At 37.4% G+C, this 18414-nt stretch overlaps 1 protein-coding gene across 4 annotated transcripts in view; it reads right to left on the reverse strand.

Moving 5' to 3' along the window:
• The window catches only part of HDAC9 (histone deacetylase 9), a 458294-nt gene that overhangs the window by 193069 nt on the left and 246811 nt on the right, over positions 1-18414 (reverse strand). For all 4 annotated transcript variants that reach the window (XM_084203797.1, XM_084203796.1, XM_084203795.1 and 1 more), the window contains exons 8-12: positions 17212-17340; positions 15274-15389; positions 9441-9563; positions 7153-7363; positions 6524-6741 (exon numbers count right to left, since the gene is read on the reverse strand). In XM_084203797.1, the coding sequence (XP_084059923.1) occupies positions 6524-6741; positions 7153-7363; positions 9441-9563; positions 15274-15389; positions 17212-17340 (797 nt within the window). The remainder of the gene's footprint in view (positions 1-6523; positions 6742-7152; positions 7364-9440; positions 9564-15273; positions 15390-17211; positions 17341-18414) is intronic.

Below are 18414 nucleotides of genomic sequence, written 5' to 3' on the forward strand. Positions count from 1 at the left end.
CAAATAGAAGCTGAAACATCTGTGTGACAGATAATCATATAAACTACAAGAATCACTGAGGCTGATCCATCTGCAAACCATTCCCTGTGCCAGTTACTTGACACCAGGTGGGTTTTTCTGCAGGAGAAGCCAAGAGAAAATGAGTGCATGCCCACAGCAAAGTTAAGACACATATTTAGCTCATTACTCCTTTTCCTTCTTTTATGCTTTTTCACTTTTATGTCAGGCTCTTTCTTCTTGACACTGCTGTATGGGTACAGATCTGCTGAGCTCTCTGAGGCAGCACATGATGGACTGCAGTACAGAATCTATATATGGATCACCTTCAGACACTTCTTGCATGCAATCAGTGAAAAGATCAAGCACACCTAAGGGGGCTGCAGAGACTTAGAGTGGATTTTGTGTGCATTTCAATTTGCTGTGGGCCTGTTTTGGACCCTTCTCCCATGCTGTGAAACTCAGCAGGTGATTTGCTCCAGATTTCAGCAATAGAAGGAGATAAGCAAATTAAATTTTCTAAAACTCCATGAAATTAAAGATTTTATATATTTACTCAATAGAGTTTTAAGAGTTCATTTATATTACCTTCTTTACTACAAAATTTTATTAAAAACATCCTTTCCACTGTGATTTTAACTAAGCCTCAGGCAAGGGGCTATGAGGCATTACAGTCATGTCTTCTCATGTGATGGAGCATGATCAAATTGCATGGATGGACATGACCCAAAACCTGAAAATACCTTCTACTGCTCAGACTGCTAAGCCACAGCTGACTGCTTTCTCTGTATCTCCACTGCTTTCATATTTGTTGAAGTTTTATTTAAAGACAGCTTGGCCCCACCCTATTTCAGTAATTCTACTAGTAGCATTACTGGACACTTCCCCTAAGTCAGAAACATCTCATTTTAAATTATATCTCCTAGTACTTTCTACTGTATCTGGAAACACGTGAAGATAGCAGTTTAGAGTCAGTACTTTTATCTTCTCTATCTGAAGATGGGTTACACAGCAGAAAATGTTCTGAATTAAATGCTGTTCGGGTCCTTTCACTGCACAGCTGGATACTTCTGCTCACACTTAATGTTTAAACCTTTCGCTTTAAAACCCCACTTATCCTTTTTTTTCTGACTTAATCTGTAGCTACATGAAGGAATTTCTCCTAATTTTAATGCATCTCTTTTTATTTTGAAAAAGTAATTGCTTAATCTGAGTTTTAGTGGGATTACATTTAAAAATAATAACAAAACCATAGTTTATTTCCCTAATAAATTAAGTGCTGCACGTGTTGATAATATTTTACCGCCATCACCTATTCCAGTTTAAGTGGTCACTAAAAAATATGTCTACATGCTAATATAACCTATATATTTTTTGCTTTTATCTTCAGGAAATTAAGCTATAAGGGATATGCATGAGTCAAAGTAAACAGCATCAGCAGAAGAGGAAGTATTTACAGATATCAACTCCACTGTATAACTGCAAGAGTCCAATCAAAGAAAAATACACCAAACATATCCTAACCTGTCTGGTTGTACTGAAAAATGGAAGACTAAATAATCTGGACACTGCAATAGACCATTTTATAGGTCCTTCAGCTGCAGATCCTGTCATTTTCTCCTTTGAAATGATATGCCCTTGTACTATACAGTGCTTTAAATAAGATGTCTTTACGAAGAGTCAGCCAACCAACCCATTTCCATCCTTGATTAACTGTTCATTTAAAATACATGGCAGTCATTTCTAAGAGCTCATGTATATGCATACAGAACATTTTTTCCCCTTCTCCCCTTTGGCAGTCAGATTACCAGCTACGTGTGTTGTAAGCACATTGTTAGCTGCACTGAAAACAACTTGGCACCTGCTTCCTGCTGTCTCTGTTACTCATGTAGGACCAATATTTCTAAGGGATGTATTTATCTTTTAAAATCATTCTTCTGCATTATGGCTTAAACACTAAGTTCTCAATAAAGGAGAAAATGCTCTCGGCATTGTCCAGTTCCAAACAGAAAACAGTTCCTTTTAGTTTTTTTTCCCAAATAATCCCCTGCTATTACCAATATTTGAAAGATTATCTGTCACCTACAGAAGATGCTAGTCAGATTTGTAAACTGCAAAGCCAAAACCTCAGTGTAATACGTTTAATGAAGCTAGATTGATTTACTGCTGCTGAACCTGGTCTTCCACCTTCCATTAAACATCATTCAGAGAAATGAATGATTAATCTGGGGTTAACTACTGGCAATAAATAATAGTTGTATTTTTCCATCAACATAAATTTCTGGATTATTTAAATTTTTTTATTAAGAGATACTGGTAAACTGAAAATACCATCTAAGTACTAATGAATATTCACTTCCTACGTATTTTTTTACCTCACAGGCTTTCCTGGTCACCAATTGCCTATAGAGAGATGCTTTAAACCAACTGACATCCTAGAAAGACAACTGAAATTCAGGTGTTTCTTATATAAGATTAACATTATCCATACACCTTCCATTCTTTAGAGCACATACCAACTGCTCCATTATTCTACCCTTTACTTCTCCAATACAGAGAATTTTACAATGGAAAAGAAATTGCCAAAATGCTATGAATACACAACTTAAGAACACAAATAGGGTTCCTGCATTGATCAAATAAAATCTTGGCCCCAGTGAAGACTTCAGCTTCAGTAGAGGCAGGCCTTGTTCATCATACATGGCGAAAATAACTTCTAAAGACAGATGGCTTTGTTCATGTACTCTTCACATTATGATTTCTGAAATTTTCTTGAACACACACTTCTGCTAGGGCTTTGCATTTAGATTAGTTAAATCAAAATCCTTGGTTTTTTTCTGTAACTGACAGGGTCAAGGCTCTATAGGTGCAGATATACACAATAATATCAAGATTTAAATTTTTTTCTTTTTTTTGGTAGTGGTGGTCTTTTGGTATCCAATTGCACTAATCTTAACTGGGGGTTTTGGACTTTGGTCTCCCTTTATTGAGCAGAATGAAGATCTGCAATGGTGATCAAAGGGTGTTATGAGGAAATAAGCTGTCATTTGGACAGAAGTATATTAAAGCTGACAATGGCAAAGCTGGTCTTCCCTAAGACAAGCTGAGTTCAGGTTACTTCACATTCATTATTAATTCTGGGACAAGGGTTTTTACCTACTTTTGGAAGAGATGTCAACATTTGCAGAATGTTTTCAGAAGGTCAGTGTACTAGATCCCACAGGTATAAATGTCAGACTTCAGTGGAGACATATACCATTTCCCACATCAAAAGCCAGGCATCTGACAGCTGACCAGAAATAATCCATAGGGGATCTCCTCTTTTCTAGTAAGGACAGAGGCACACCTTTTGGCAATGATTTGTTTCTTTTCAGAATGTAAATGATCCAGGGGAATCCTTTACCTCTGACCCACGTTAGATTTTGCTTGTTATCACCCTCACAGCAGCACTGGCTTGCTGCTGAAGTGTATTTCTTCCTCACAAAAAAAAAAAGGTGTTTTTTTTTTTAATACAAGATAAATAAAAGAACAATGGGGTGAGGAAAAGGTGGTTCTCTTCCTCTTTTTGTTGTTACACCTATAAGTCATCCAAAGAGATCAGTCCAAAACCTGTTATCAGGGAGTGCTGACACATCTTAGCTCAGGGCAAACACTCAAATTGTGGGTTCAGTTGAATACTAAAAACTTAAGTACTTGAAGACCTAAACACAAGAAATAAAATCTTAAGGGGAATAAAAGACAAAAAAGAAGAAATTAATCTGCTCTAAGATCTTGGTCAACTAGCATTTCACAGTGTAAACAGTTTAAAATCGTTCTGGGCTTTTATTACCAAAACTTTTAGGGTCCTTGAGTATTCCTCATTAAATGAAACCTATGCATTTTCCATGTCTGAAAAGGCAGGACTTATACCTTGGTGCAGATTTCATTATACAGCCCATGAATAGAAGAGTAAAGGACAGAACAGAGTAAAGGACAGAAAAAAAAAAGCTCATGTGTTCACTTGATACATGTCTAAACTTATCCTAAGAAATTAAATACTTAGTTCCTTTCCTATCTGGTCTAGAATATCTACCATTTAAAGTTTCAAATATCTCTAACTCTGCTTTGCAGAATTTGATTGTAAAGCTGTGCAAATTATGTCATGAAAAAAAAAAACTTCCACTGTGAACAGAGGCAAGTTTTAAGACTGAACAAAGTACATTCTTCCACTCTAGCAGAGTTCAAAAACCTTATGTAGTTACAAGAGTTTAATCTGAACTTTTAGCTAAAAAGTTAAAGAAGACACCTTTAAATTTGCTATTTAAAAGCTACTTAATGATTTGATCTTTTTTTTTTTCTCTCTCTTGTACATTGGCTACCCTTAAATTCCAGTTTATAAATATCAAGTTCTGCAAGCACATAAGGAAGCCCCCTGGCTTTCTGTGTGCTTGCAGAGACAGATGCATAGCTAGAGCACTGACATTTTTCAGTACTATTCAAAACAGTTCTTCTGAGCATGGAGAAGACTCTAGATGCTGCAAACTTTAAAGTCTGATAAAACACAAGCATCCTCAGAAAACCCACTGCTTCTCTGGCTGCAACGTGATCTCATTCCTCCTCAGGCATTTGCTGCTCTGAGGAGTAACTGCACTCCTGAAGAAGCCTGGCTGTTCTGGGAGTAGGAGTAAAGGGGACCAAGAAGGTCTTGGGGCAAAAGTAGGTTATGGAGGTTCAAGGCAGAGAGAGGCCCTAGGATAGGGACACTCTCTGCATATGTATATGGACTATACAGAATAAAAGCTAGGTTCACCAGTTTTGTCTCTTCAGCACAAAGAACCATGTGAGAATGAAGCCATAGTTTGAGTATGAGAGGGAATTATCCTCATTAGCATGTATTTTCATTGTAGTTCAACTGGAAAAAAAATACTGAAACAAGCATTATCATGAACCAACTTCAATCTTTTTCCTTCTTATGCCATCTTTCTCTGGTAAGATGCAATGCATCCCTAGTCCTACATGACTAGAAATATATGGTTATGTGCCCCAAGTTTCATTTTCAGGCTGGGGACTAATGCTCATAATGCCATATCACATACCCCCAAATGCTATGGTAGAATTTATATCAATAACCATATTATCTAAGAAAAATAAATCAGCGGAGTTATTTGCTTTGTGAGGAATGCATGAATTGGTGGGTTTGTAGTACAAAGACTCAGTATTTTAGCAGTTAAAATGTCTTTTAGGCAATTGAGGGAAGGTGAAATATTTTCAAAACCTGAGGCTATGAGATATACATATGCCATCTTGATTAAACATATGGAATGCATACTAAAAGAAAAGCCAACTGGAGTCCTAGTTGAGTAATCAAAACACCCAAGCTGAGAGGGGTTAACATGCAAGGATCAGCTCTGAACTTTGAAGTTTTCTGGTCTTCATTTTTCCTAATTAAGACAAGATTTAATAACCAAACCACTGTACAAAGTATGTACTTAAACTCTAGGTTTGTTTCTAATTTTGTTGGGAATTCTTAGTAGATTCCAAAGAATCAGTAACCCCTGGGAAATTCACCCAGTAAGTAAGGTGGACTGATTTTTTTTTTTTCCTTACAAGAACTGAACGTCCACTTTTCATCTTTTCTTCTTTGACATTGCCTCTTATATATAGCTATTGAGTAACATTAAAATAAGACAACTAAAGATATGCAATTAAATCTTTGTAACACTAGGGGAGCTTCAGCAAACAAATTGTGGAAAGCTGTGTACTAAATGCAGAAAAACGTTCTCCAAATAAAAACATGCAATTACTTGCATATCTTAATTTCAGAGCAGGTAGCAACTTGATTTTGTTGTACAATTGGTGCTTCCTGAAAAATCTATTTAGAATCTGTTGCTCTTTGTTTATTAAGGGATGGTCCCTTTTCTTCTTTCCCTTGCCCCTGCTCAGAATAAAGTGTTACTGTATAGGGAATCTTGTACTACACTATTCAACTCTGTGTCAGATACCAGCAACAGGACATTTTTCTCCTTCTCCTTATATGGTCATTTTATTTCACCCTACAGGTAAAAAAACTTTCACGCTACTCACAGAGAAAAGTCAGTTTGATAAATACTAATTAAAAATTTCTCCAGATTTTTAGTAAGCTTCATGTGTAAACCCATCAATTTAATAAGCTGATTTGAGTTCAAATGAGTTATCTATTTATGCAACACTCTAGTCCACAATAGGAAAAGTTTTAATACAATTCAAAAGCAGCAAGTGGAGTCACTGCTGCAGCTCAGAAGTACATAACAATTTTTAGGACATAATTTACCATTCAACAGGAAAACACTTGTCAGGTAAAACTGTAAGCAACTCTATTTTGTTGAATTGTAGCCTATTTCAGAACCTTAAAATCCATAAAAAATGTATATATCAACTCTGCATAAACAAAAAAGACACTCCTGCAAGAACCTCTCTGTTGTCCATGATGACATGGTGCCAATAACTAATTTTCATTCTTAGTTTCCATCGTTAAATTTATTGGAAATTCTTTACTTTGGGAACTCACCTTATTCATGTGGATCTGCTGCTGGTATTGTTTCTGCTTCTCCAAAAATTGCTGATGTTGCTGCTGGATGACCAGCTGGGCCAAAGTACTCTGAGGAAGAGGAGCAGACTGGGTTCTGTTCAGTGGCCTGTGACGAGGCAGTTTGTGGGCAGCTCTTATGCCAGGTGAGACTCTCTCCTTCGCTGCTAAAGGAGACTGTGGATGGAGAGGAACCGCTCCTGCAAAACAGGGACATTTCACTCCCCTGTGAAAAACAACCAACTAATAGTTCTAACAGGAAAGCAAGCTTTCAGCAAGAAGAGGGGTGTATATTGCAGAACTCTGCATCTGCACTGATGCAGTGGGACGTGTATCACGTGCCTTGCCATGCTGGGAAGTTCAGCTGCTACAAAAGAATGTGATGAAGTAATCATTTTCTCTTTTCTGTAATCATTGAATTCTTTCAGGCTAACATACTGGAACAGAATCATTAAAAGGGAAAACAAAGATGCTCTCCTTTTTTCTTCCACCTTTCCACCTTTCCCAAGAGTTAGGATGTGTGGTATTTGTATTACCGCTTTTAGTTTAAACCGAACACAAACGTCATTAAAAACATCTTAAATTAGGATTGCTGGAGCTTTGATCATTACCAGTCACAAGAAGTTTTTGCTGTCTCATTTGTTCTTTCAGTAACAGATGCTGCAAGAGAGCTTGGTGGCTGCTGTTTGGCTTTCCCTCCATAGGAATGTGAGGATGAGTTGATGATGGAGGAATGTTTCCTCCATACTGTCCAGCCAAGGCCACTCCTTGTCTCAGTGGCGGGGTCTCCCCCTTCTGCTTTTCTTTGAATGACGACGAAGCCTGCCAAAGAACAACACCATTGGTAACTGCTTTCCAGAGAAGGAAGTGGCCATTTATATCTCTGCTTGATTAGATGGCCTTATGTCTTCATGAACACATTCAGGAGAAAAGGCTAACATCCCTATCTTACGCTTTGACCGTGAGATGAAAAGGAGGAACATGCCAGTTAAATGTAACACTGTGAGAAACTGAGTACTGAAACCAGTTGATAAGAAAATCAGCAATAAAAGCCAAAGCATAAGGAATTACTAGTTAGAATATTATTAATGCAAGGATGGGACCGATCCTTAAAATTCCTGAAGACCTTTGCACAGCCTCCTGCACAGGAAACTAGGGGATCAGAGGAAACAGTTTGCATTGAGTTTGAAATAGGCAAGGCTTGGTTTTTCATGTAACTTTACATCACACAGCAAGCCAATCAGCAAAACAAAATAGTTACCTGTAGTAGTGGGAAGCTATTACTTTTCCTGGAGCACTCCCTGACTCCCTGAAGGACAGCACAAATGTAAGTTTCACCCTTTGCAAAATAAACTTACACAGTTAAACTCTCATCTACAGAATCATCAAGAGATGTTTTATGTGTGTGGCATTCTGAAGTGCCTTATAAATTGCACAGTTATTGATTTAAAGCTTTTGGAAGTTTTGGCCCTTCATAATTGCAAATGTACTTTATATTACTTTGCTTTTGCCTATTTAAAAAAAATATCTTGAATTAGTAGTTCAAGCAGAATAACAATTCTTACAGCAAGAATAAGAACCTAACAGAAATATGCACGTTGAGGCTTGCAGATAACCACCTATGGTAAGTCATAGTAAAAATAGTATCTCTGATAATGTGAATTCCAATAAATTTTAAAATAAGGTTTTCACCAATTTTTGGTTGTTTTGGTGTATGCTTACTTCACACTACTATCTCCCTCCCCTGAAAAACAAACACCAAAGTCAGCTTTACATTCAATTTGCAACTGCTTGTTTTAGTAACAGAAATAAACATTACTTGTATAAATCAATCCCTTTGCTTTTTCTAATGCCAAAAGTAATATTTGGTGCTAGTTGGCTACATCAAAAGCTTATAAGATTTGAGTGAGCAAATTAAACATATTTTCATTTCTTTTTAATGTTATAAATTTACTTTGAAGCTAGTTATATTTTTGTGAAATAGCTAAGAAATTTTTGATGATATCCTCTGAGAAAGTAAGCACTACTTTTCATGATCAATTTTTCCACCCTTCAAAAACAATAATTTGCTAATATTTAGCAAATTAGCAAAATTTGCTGAATTTGCAAATAGAGAACTGATTTCAGGCTTACATAATTTTCTTTGCAAGGTTCTGTACCTGATGTTAAAATGTTAGATTGCAGCAATATATTACTGCTAAGAATAGTAAATGCATTGAAAAAGCCATAAAATAACATGAAACTTTGACTTGAAACTACATTTAGCACTGGAATTAAGTAGCACGAATACAAACTGTTGTGGATTGCATAGATTTAATTTTTTTTTACCTCCACTGAAACCTGTGCTTACGACCCCTGATTTCTTCATAGAAGTCACCAACTCCCACACTGTTGTATAGAACCACCACATATCAGCATTTTTACTTTGTTGTCATTGTTGTTGGAAAGCAGGTAAATTTTGACCTGCTGTAAATTTTGAAAGTAGCAAAATTTTCAGGAATTTTAATGAGCTAGAGGAATACTACATTCTCCCCTTACAATGTTCCAGCTTAGTTTAAGTCATTACTGGAATCTCATTAAAAAGTTAGAGGTAGAAATTATCATAATTTAAACTTTTACACTAAGAAATCCCCTCATATACTTCTTGCCACATCTGAAATCTGTTATCTGGCATAAATGTAATGCATGTGGCCCGTACTTAGCTAAGATCCCCACTAGCACTTGTTTATTTGAGGTCAAGAATGAACATTGCTTTCAAGTTGTGCCCAATGCATGGAGAGGTCTGGTTCCTACTCTGAATTGCTTGTGTTCCAAAATGCTAAAAAGATAAAGAGAAAAATCAGAAAGTATGTTTTCTTGAAGCAAACATATGCAGGAAGGCTCGAGACTGGTCACTTACACTGATTTGAGGTTGTATTGCTGGAAGTCCCAAGGTAATGTTGGGCAAAGAAGGGGATGTGTACAGACTCAACAAGTTCACTGATTCATCCTGTATCAAAAGGCGTTGCTGGGAAACCAGGTGCTGGAATAAAGGGGAAAACCAATGAAAATTAATCTCCAAGCTTTTTACCTTGGTAATTTTATGCTTTTATCCCAATACACAAAAAGCCAATTATGTACCAGTCATTGGTTTGCAACCCAACGGAGTTCCAGTTAGAGCTAATACCTGTCCCTGGGAAAACACTGTTCACAGTTCTTTTCTTAAGAAAACAGCTGATATGTGTCTGGGATTATTCCTTGGTTAATAAATAAAATTTCCATGGAAAGCTGAAATCTTGAGGATTCCTGGGTCATTTTATCAACTTCTCATCAACTCAACATCAGTTCTTCTCATCAGATGGACAGTCCCTCCAACAAACTCAGAGGGAATTTATCCAGTGAATTCAGGATTACATCCAGCTGAATCACGAATACGGATGTATTAAACCTTCACCACGGTTGTTATGACTTTAGCTGCAAGGTACAAAATGTGGGTTTTGACTAGTCCATGTCTTTTGCTAGCCAAATTATGATATGGGTACGTTTCAGGAACATTATTTACTTCCATTAACATGGGAATTCTGTGTAGAAAGCAAGGTAACTGCCATTTAAAATAACAGACTCTCTCTCTCTCATTCTGTCTGCATATATACAAAACCAGCATCCTGTCATTCTTTGATAATGGGATACTCCTCACAGCTTTCCTAATCTGTTCAAGTTAAAATTTTTAACACTTCTTTTGAAGACTTGTGGTATAGTTTTCAAGGACACGGAACTGCTGACATATTTTTAATTACTATAAAATAAAACCAGACATTCTACAAAGATCACCCTTTTTATTTCCATAGATTTATTGGGAAGAAACATAAAAAGATTACCACATCAGGAATCTTTTTGAAGCCTTTGCCTTTCTGCTTGAACAGTGATATTTTTCAACATGTGGTCTAGTATAGTTGCTTGAATTATATTTTCTGTTTAACTCTTGCTTCCCTCCCAGAACTTTGACTCAATAAGAGCTACAAAGGTCTTATAGACTTAGGAACTCTGGCATGATATGGTCCCCAAGGGAACAACATCCTTGAAAAAGAATACCCTGTGTAACAGTATGACACAGTGACTGCTTTCTTCCCAAACAAAAAGCATATGGGACTCCAATAATAGACCACCTCCAAGAGGGATACTGCACACTCGGGCTTTGACTAAAGTAAATATAATAACTTGTCAAGCATGTTGTGGGGAGCTGTAGATTTTCCCCCGGACAAACCTGGAATATCAATTAACTCTGTAAAATACTTTGTGCTAATACAATGCAACTTCAGACCATCAATGAAGAGTGGTTAAGCACAAAAACACAGGATGTTATTCCAAAACATAACCTTCCTCATACAGTTTGTTTGGAGATACGACCTATCTCTGAGACAATAACAGTAGAAGTCTATCCCTGTAATTTTCTTTTGGTACCTAGGGAATGTCAACAGATAGCGTAGGAAACAAAGAAGCTCCACTTGTATATTACATTAATTCCTGGCTAACAGTGTCTTGCCTTGATAACATCCACCTTTGACCATGAATAAATCCAAGTATGGATTTAGTATCAAAACTATGGAAACATTATGGAGGGAGTTTACATATATTTAAGTGAAAAAGGGCACTTTAATGTGCCTCCCAGAATATAATCAAATTTGTAGCAACTGCAGCATCGATACAAAGCCGCTTGAAAGATTTATGTTTAATTTTTGATTTTTGGTATGCCACTATTACCTTCTAAGATCTGAATTAATAAAAATAACATTGGCAGGGAGTACAGCAGTAAAACACACTGCCACACCAAGGTCAGGCACGATTGTTTGATCAGGCAGTGATGTTATTTACCACAACCAGTTAAATGTTGAAAATGGCAGTTTATTATTAAAAGCATCTTACTTTAATTTCTAATACTGATAATAACCTGTAATTTTCCTTTGGGTAAGTGATTGATTTTTAAAAATTTTTTTCAGGTAATATTATTCTAAGCATCAGTTTAACCTCCTCTCCCAAAATAAATGTAGTACCCCACCTGCACAGATTAGAGTCCTCTGTGCATCACAGAATCCCAGAATGGGTAATGTTCAAAGGGACCACTGGATGTCATCTAATCCAACCACCCTGCTCAAGCAGGGTCTCCCAGAGGCAGAAATTTGTAATCCCAGCTGCAGCTTTTCTTTTTACACAGTCAACAACACCTTGCAATGGTGGCACACGCAGGAGTTGCCAAGAGAGTCATTTGGCAGCACAACCATGTCCTTGGCAGGCATGGTGGTTTGGACTAGCACCTAAATTACCCCAAAGAGAAACATGCCCTACTTGCTCCTCCACGTACCCACTCCTTGGGTCCATAGATCCTGCTTACTGATGCTTAAAATAGCCTGTCAACAGAGTTATCCTCTTTCTTAAAATAGAGTACAAGAACTCAGTGTAACAGAGCACGATGATCAACAAGTAACCATGAGCAACCGTGCTTTGGCTGTGCTGTGGGACCTGCTGAGAGGCAGGAACACCTACATGTGCATGTTTATATAGACATATATACATGCATGTATAGATGGACATTACATGGGGAAGACAAAATGGTTTAGCTTTAATACTTGCCAGTTGTGGAGCTAATTGTCACAGCTTTCAATATTCACAATTACTTACACTCATCTTTCTTGAGGCTTTCGGGATGATCTTTGAAAAAATTAATTTAGACTCACTTCACATGCACTTGACACAAACCTCATCAGCTGGTCAGAAACCTACACATTTTTCCACTGGCTTCTTACAAAGATCACCTCAAGGAGCTGAGTATTAAAAGCATGGGGCTGTGGAATTGTACAAAACAATTATGTGCTTATCTGTCACTTATGTAATTTATGTCTCCTGTATAATCAAGTGTTATTCTAGGAAATACTGCTTTCCAAATCACAAATAGAAGAAAGAAATTGATCTGAAGCCTTTACACCAACTGGAATCTTTCCATTGCCTTCAACGGCTTTTGACCAGTCCACGAATGCCTAAAATTAATCATTTCACATGACTAAAGCAGGTTGTCCCTCTGAACTCAAGGGACATGCTGTGCAGGGGCTCAATTCTGCTTGCATTTCTCAGGCAAGTAAGATTTAGCCCCAGCACAGCAGGTGACCTGAAAGAGTATGGCATGCAACAGGAGACAAATAGCTACTGCGGTGAACCTTGATGATACTGGAGACAACTGTGCCTAATAAAAACAGGATTTTATTTATAAGGTGCAATTAAAATCCCGAGTTCAACTTTCAAGTTTCATATAATGAGACCAGTGTTTTAACAAATGGTAGTGAAAGTACCATTAAGGGAACTGTGATAGTAAAAGATTATCTGCAAAGCTGCAGCATGTGCAGTGCACCTTTGTTCATCCAAAAAATTGTAACTGTCTACCCACCAGACTGTCTGCTCCAGAGAGTAAACTATTTAAAATTCTCACTATTTCAATGGATGTGGTAAAAATACTTTAAAAATCTGTTTCATTACTGATAATACTCTAATTCTGTCCCTGCACTGGAGTGTAATCGTTTACGGTACTGACTCATGTTTTACTGGCAAATGACTCTGTCATAGCAACCTGTTTTTCCCCAGCAAAAAATGTTTTATTTGCTGCCATGAAAACCACAGCCATCCACCCACTCAGATATGAGCACAACACTTACTGCAAATGTCACAACAACGATTATGAAACAACAGCCATGTGAGTCATACGGGATTACAGAAAAACAAGTGATATTTTGGGTGATTTTGGAACACTCAACCTATTATTAGAAACTTCTGTACTTTGTGAATTGGATTAAAAATTGATTAGCTGTATAGCCTTAAGTCTGGCTAACACTGAACTAGGAAAGAGATACGTGGGAGTTTGGCTGCTGTTAAAGTACCAAAGAAAATCCCACTGAAATAAGAATCACTGAAGCTGAGATTTATGGAAAATGTTTGAACCCACAGGACCACAGTACTGAGAGTCAAGAAACCAGAGAGGTAAAGAAATCCCCAACTGCATCCAGAAGTGGAAGTCTGTACTTTCAGCTTCTTAGCACATTTCACCAAGTGAAGTGACCGAAGCCAGCATGCAGAGCTCAACTTCTTTAAAGGAACATTTTAGGCTCCTTTGAGCATCTTTGAGTGAATGTTGGGGTTATAATTTTTGATGTCTGGCACAGAAGTGGCAAATAATATGCAATGTAATGTTCTACTAGCAAACAGAATATAACTGCTGGTTCTTGCTACAACCTTTCCAAATCTCCCCAGGGACCACCAGCTTGACCAGCCTGTATGTATTCCTGATGGTGCAAGTGTCCAGAAACTGTAGCATGCAAAGTCATGAGCACCATATATCAGCCTGAGACATTACTGCCCTTCCATTTTGTAGAATCCTCAAGTCAGTAAAAGATCCAATTGGATGAGATTTCCTGCTTCATACAGCGAATAATAACACCCACATATTACCCAAAATATTATCTAAAACATTCCCAGTAGTAAATCACACAACTTTATTCCACTGATCTAGGATCTGATCTAATCCTAATGATGGATCTTACTCTGCATCATTTAAATTTCTTTGCAATCACATATGGGGGGCTATGAGACAAGACCACATGTTAGCCATCAATGCAATTTTTTTTTTCTTTTTGGTTACGGGCCAGAGAGAGGCTACTAATCAGTGTGCAGAGGTCACCCACCTGCCCCCTGGATCATAGTTCACACACACAATTAATTCATTATGGGGAAAAGTCACTGCTGGAGGTTGAACTGCCCATTCCAGGTTTTTTTTTTAGGTGAATGTCCTGCCACTGACCTGGAGAAATAGCTCCATTAACTAAAACTCTGTTGAATCACATTTTCTTATGCAATTTTTCTAACATAAACAGCATAAAACAACAATTAATAGAAAACCTTGCCACCAAAGCAGGAACTGTGGTAAGTATAGGCCAGATATTAGTATATAGTGGAATTTGAGTCTCTCTTAGTCAAATTAGTTTTCTGTCCCTTTACAATATTGCCATGGAAAGCAAGACTTGGGCATGTCATCTGTGCTAAATGAGGTTTATCACAAATGATTTACCATCTGCATTCCTGTTGTTATAGGCACGTATGTATGAAACAGAATAAGGAGTAGTTGAGATTCCTTCCGTTTACAATCTCACTTTACAAAACAAGTATTCAAGAATTCTGGCATGACATTAACGGCGGTTAAGTACTGCCCTGATAAGGGAACTGAGATACAGTGAAATAAAAGGGAGATGTGATTAGGATTTAGTCACCTAACTCCAATACTGTGATTAAAGAAATCTCCTTTAGCATTCATCAGAACCCAGGACCACCTTAGCTCTCACGTGTTAGAATCACCAATGCCTAAACCGCTGTTTTGTATGCAGGAGGTCTCTATCAGCATTCAGCACTGAGCACCTCTTTCAGGTCATCCCAGAAGGTAATATTCTGTAACCCAGTTCCTTTCACAGCTCCCTCCACTCTTCCAGTAGCACTACTGCTGCTTTTCCCTGAACTTTTGTTACCACGGAGTCTACTGAAACATAGATGCATCTATGCATCTCATACATAAAGCTCTATCACATATATCACAGACTGAGATGTCAACCTGTAGTGTCCTGGTACCCCAATTATTCTGCTCGTGAGTAGGATCAAATCAAATTTTCTGTCCTCTTCACTCTAGAAATCTGAGCAATTATCTACACAACAATGAGTCTTACCTCAGCTTGAATGTTAGATGGCAAAACGGAGGTTTCATTTTCTGTTGCACTGCTGGTCGGACCATTGCTTGGGGAACTGGGACCTGATCCAGGGGAGCTGCTACTGACCGAGGATTCTGAAAAACAGATTAAACATACATGAATTTCACTCTGGAAAGGTACACGTGATCTTGATTAATTATATAATCTTTATAGCATAGGGCTTTTCTTGCTGTTGAAAAATATCTATTGGTTACACTTTTTACTTACATTAAAGACTCTCGATTCATCCTCCATTTCTTTGGTTTTCTTTTGACAACTAAAAAGGAAAGATACTCTTGATCTTTCCCCTTCTGATCTGTCTGTGTCACATAAGAAGAATTTAGTATTTGTTTTTCCCCCAAAGTTGGTTATGATACTCAGCATCAGGCAGAGACACTGACACAGAGCTTGTAATGAGTAAAGAAAAGAAACTCTTTCCTTTTCAATTGTAAAGAGAGCTGGCTCTGTGAGAGATGAGGCCTACTGCCAGTCTTTCTGTCTAGGAAGGGGATGAGCCCACTGTGGACCAAACAGTACTAGTGGCAAAATACACACCTTCACTGCCTCTTTGGCACAAATATGAAGGAGTATTTACAGCCTGTAAAGACATTAAAATAGGATTTCAAAGGATTTCAAATGCTATCTTGATTTAAAATGTCCCAAGTTCTGTCTAAGACAAAGGGGGAGAGGACAATGTCATTGTATGTTGTTGTATTGAATTATTCTAACTCTACACTAATATAAATTATATATACGTAATGGAAACAGTTAAGGTTAAAGATTGAAGAGTTATCCACTAGTGGAAGTAACCCTCTTCCAATGGATAGCTTTCAAATTAAAGCATTCAAGTGGCTGAAGTAATTATTATCTAAATGTGGCAGCAAATATTCTATAGCTACTTTTTTGCTTATTTACTCTTTATGCCTTAGTTCATATGCAAAAATATGTTTTCACTTTGACTGACATCACAGGAGGCTTCCTAACTGTTACTTGGATCTCTTACTCTTTGATTTACTGAAGTGCCTCCATACCCAGCTATACTAACTGGCCGCGTAGAAGTTCTTGCATTGTATTTTCAATAGGTATCAGAGGAGACACATAATCTTTTTTTCTCATTTTTTAAAATTAAAATAGCACTTTTTGTATAAATAGACATTTAAATAAAGGGCTATTTTGTGTTGAGAGAATAAAAAGCAAGGGGAAAAAGAATTCAGGGAACAATGTTTAACCAGGGTTATAAAATGTCATATAGTTGATATTAATAATTATAACAGCAATCTGAAAGGCTTCAAGTGATTGTCAGAGCTAGCAGAGCTTTAATGTTTCTGCTCTTTCAATGGCATCAGGAAAAGACTTCCAGTGATAAATATTTTACTTTATACCTTATTTGTAAGTGTGCAAACAGTTAAAATTAAGGAAGTGGATACCCAGAATCTCACAGAGGCTTCAACAAATGGAATTAATAAATTAGCTGTAAAAAAATTATAATCTGGAAATAATTTATCAGAAAAATACTTTATTTAGTAACTTTTGCACTTATATTCACATCTCTGTTCCAGTTTCATATATGGCATACTGTGTAAAGTGGTCACAAGAACTGCACATACTGGAAGACCAATGTGTTTATTCAAGTTGTATTTTAATTCCATCTTGGTGTGACTTAATTCTGATATATCAAGTGAATTCAGAGATATGTCTTATAGAGTAGTAACAGTTGATTACATAAAGATATGGTCTGATCATCCGAAAAAGCCACAAATCTGCTAAATATCAATGCAAAGTCAAAGAAAGAATTGTCAGGGTGAGGCCGAATACTGCAAATGCTCATTTCATTTAGCAAACAGTTTCAGTTCTGAAGTACCACCACTATTCTGTGGGCTGTGGCAACTGATGCAGAATTTCCCCATCCTTACTCACCTGTTACCTCAAAAAGACGCTTCTTGAACGAACTGACGTTTCCATCCTTCCTCCTGAGCAAAGGACTGCTCCTCCTTTCTGTCACCTTTTGTTTTAATCTTGAACGTACCTTCAAATTGGGCTCTGAAGCTGTAAATGAAGAGAAGAAAATATGTGACTACAAACCCAATTCCTGGCTTCCTCATCTGATCCAGGGAGGTCTTGGAGGCAGAGATTTTACTGCCTAACCAGCAGTCATTCTGCTGCTCCTTGTACAACTTCATTTTATATTGCAAGCTAGGAAAGAGTTGAAGTGCTTGGGATCCCAGCATTCTTCTCATTCCATTGCAACTTTGAAGTTACCCATTAATTATTGTTGCTACCATATGTATTAATAATAAATGCATGCAAATTTAATTTACATTATTTTTATCTCTCTTGTAGGTGAAAACTTGGAAAACGCATCTTGGAACTTGGAACGTTATAACTAGATTAAGGTTAATTGCAGAAACAGAGATTAGCCTCCACTGGCGCCTTGTGATTTCTCTGAGAAATATAAATTATGACAAGCCCTGCTGGCAGAACATTTCTTGGTCAGCGATTTTAGGCCCAGAACTTTAGTGTTTTCTGAGTAACACACCAAACAACTAGATTTATGACAGTGTCCTAAGAACATTTACAGAGGAAAATATATGTTCTGAAAATGAAGAAGTAGGGTTGATTCCCAGAAAACCTAGGATTATATTTAATGCACCTTGGGCAAGTTCCACCTTTGTTTCCTTAATGGATATAGTCTTTTCATATGAAGGCCAGCTCTGCTGTGCTTTTTATTTTGTAGGATTTTTAGCATGATAAAGTGTTTCATGTAGTCATTGATTTGTTCTTCAAGTAAACCCTGCACCAAGAGCTAAGAGCTAGTGAAAGACAATTGTGGAATAGAATTTGTTTATATTTCCCTTTCTGGAACTGGGGACTGACTAAGGAATATCTCAAAACAGAGAGAGCTAAAAACTGGGGTCAGTTCTCTCTCCTATGCACAGACTTAAACACAGCATCGAAGAAGGAGCAAGAGCTCCTTCAACCAAAACACATGATATCTTCCCTCAACTCAGAATGACACTATTTCTCACTTTGGGGCAGGAACGCAATCCTACACTTCTAACACTTGTCCCTTCCCTCCTGTCACACTGCACATCTTTTTTCCTTCTGCCCCACCTGTTCTCT

Source organism: Fringilla coelebs, assembly GCF_963513975.1.
Source record: "Fringilla coelebs genome assembly, chromosome: 1".
In the NCBI taxonomy this organism is placed as follows: Eukaryota; Metazoa; Chordata; class Aves; order Passeriformes; family Fringillidae; genus Fringilla; species Fringilla coelebs.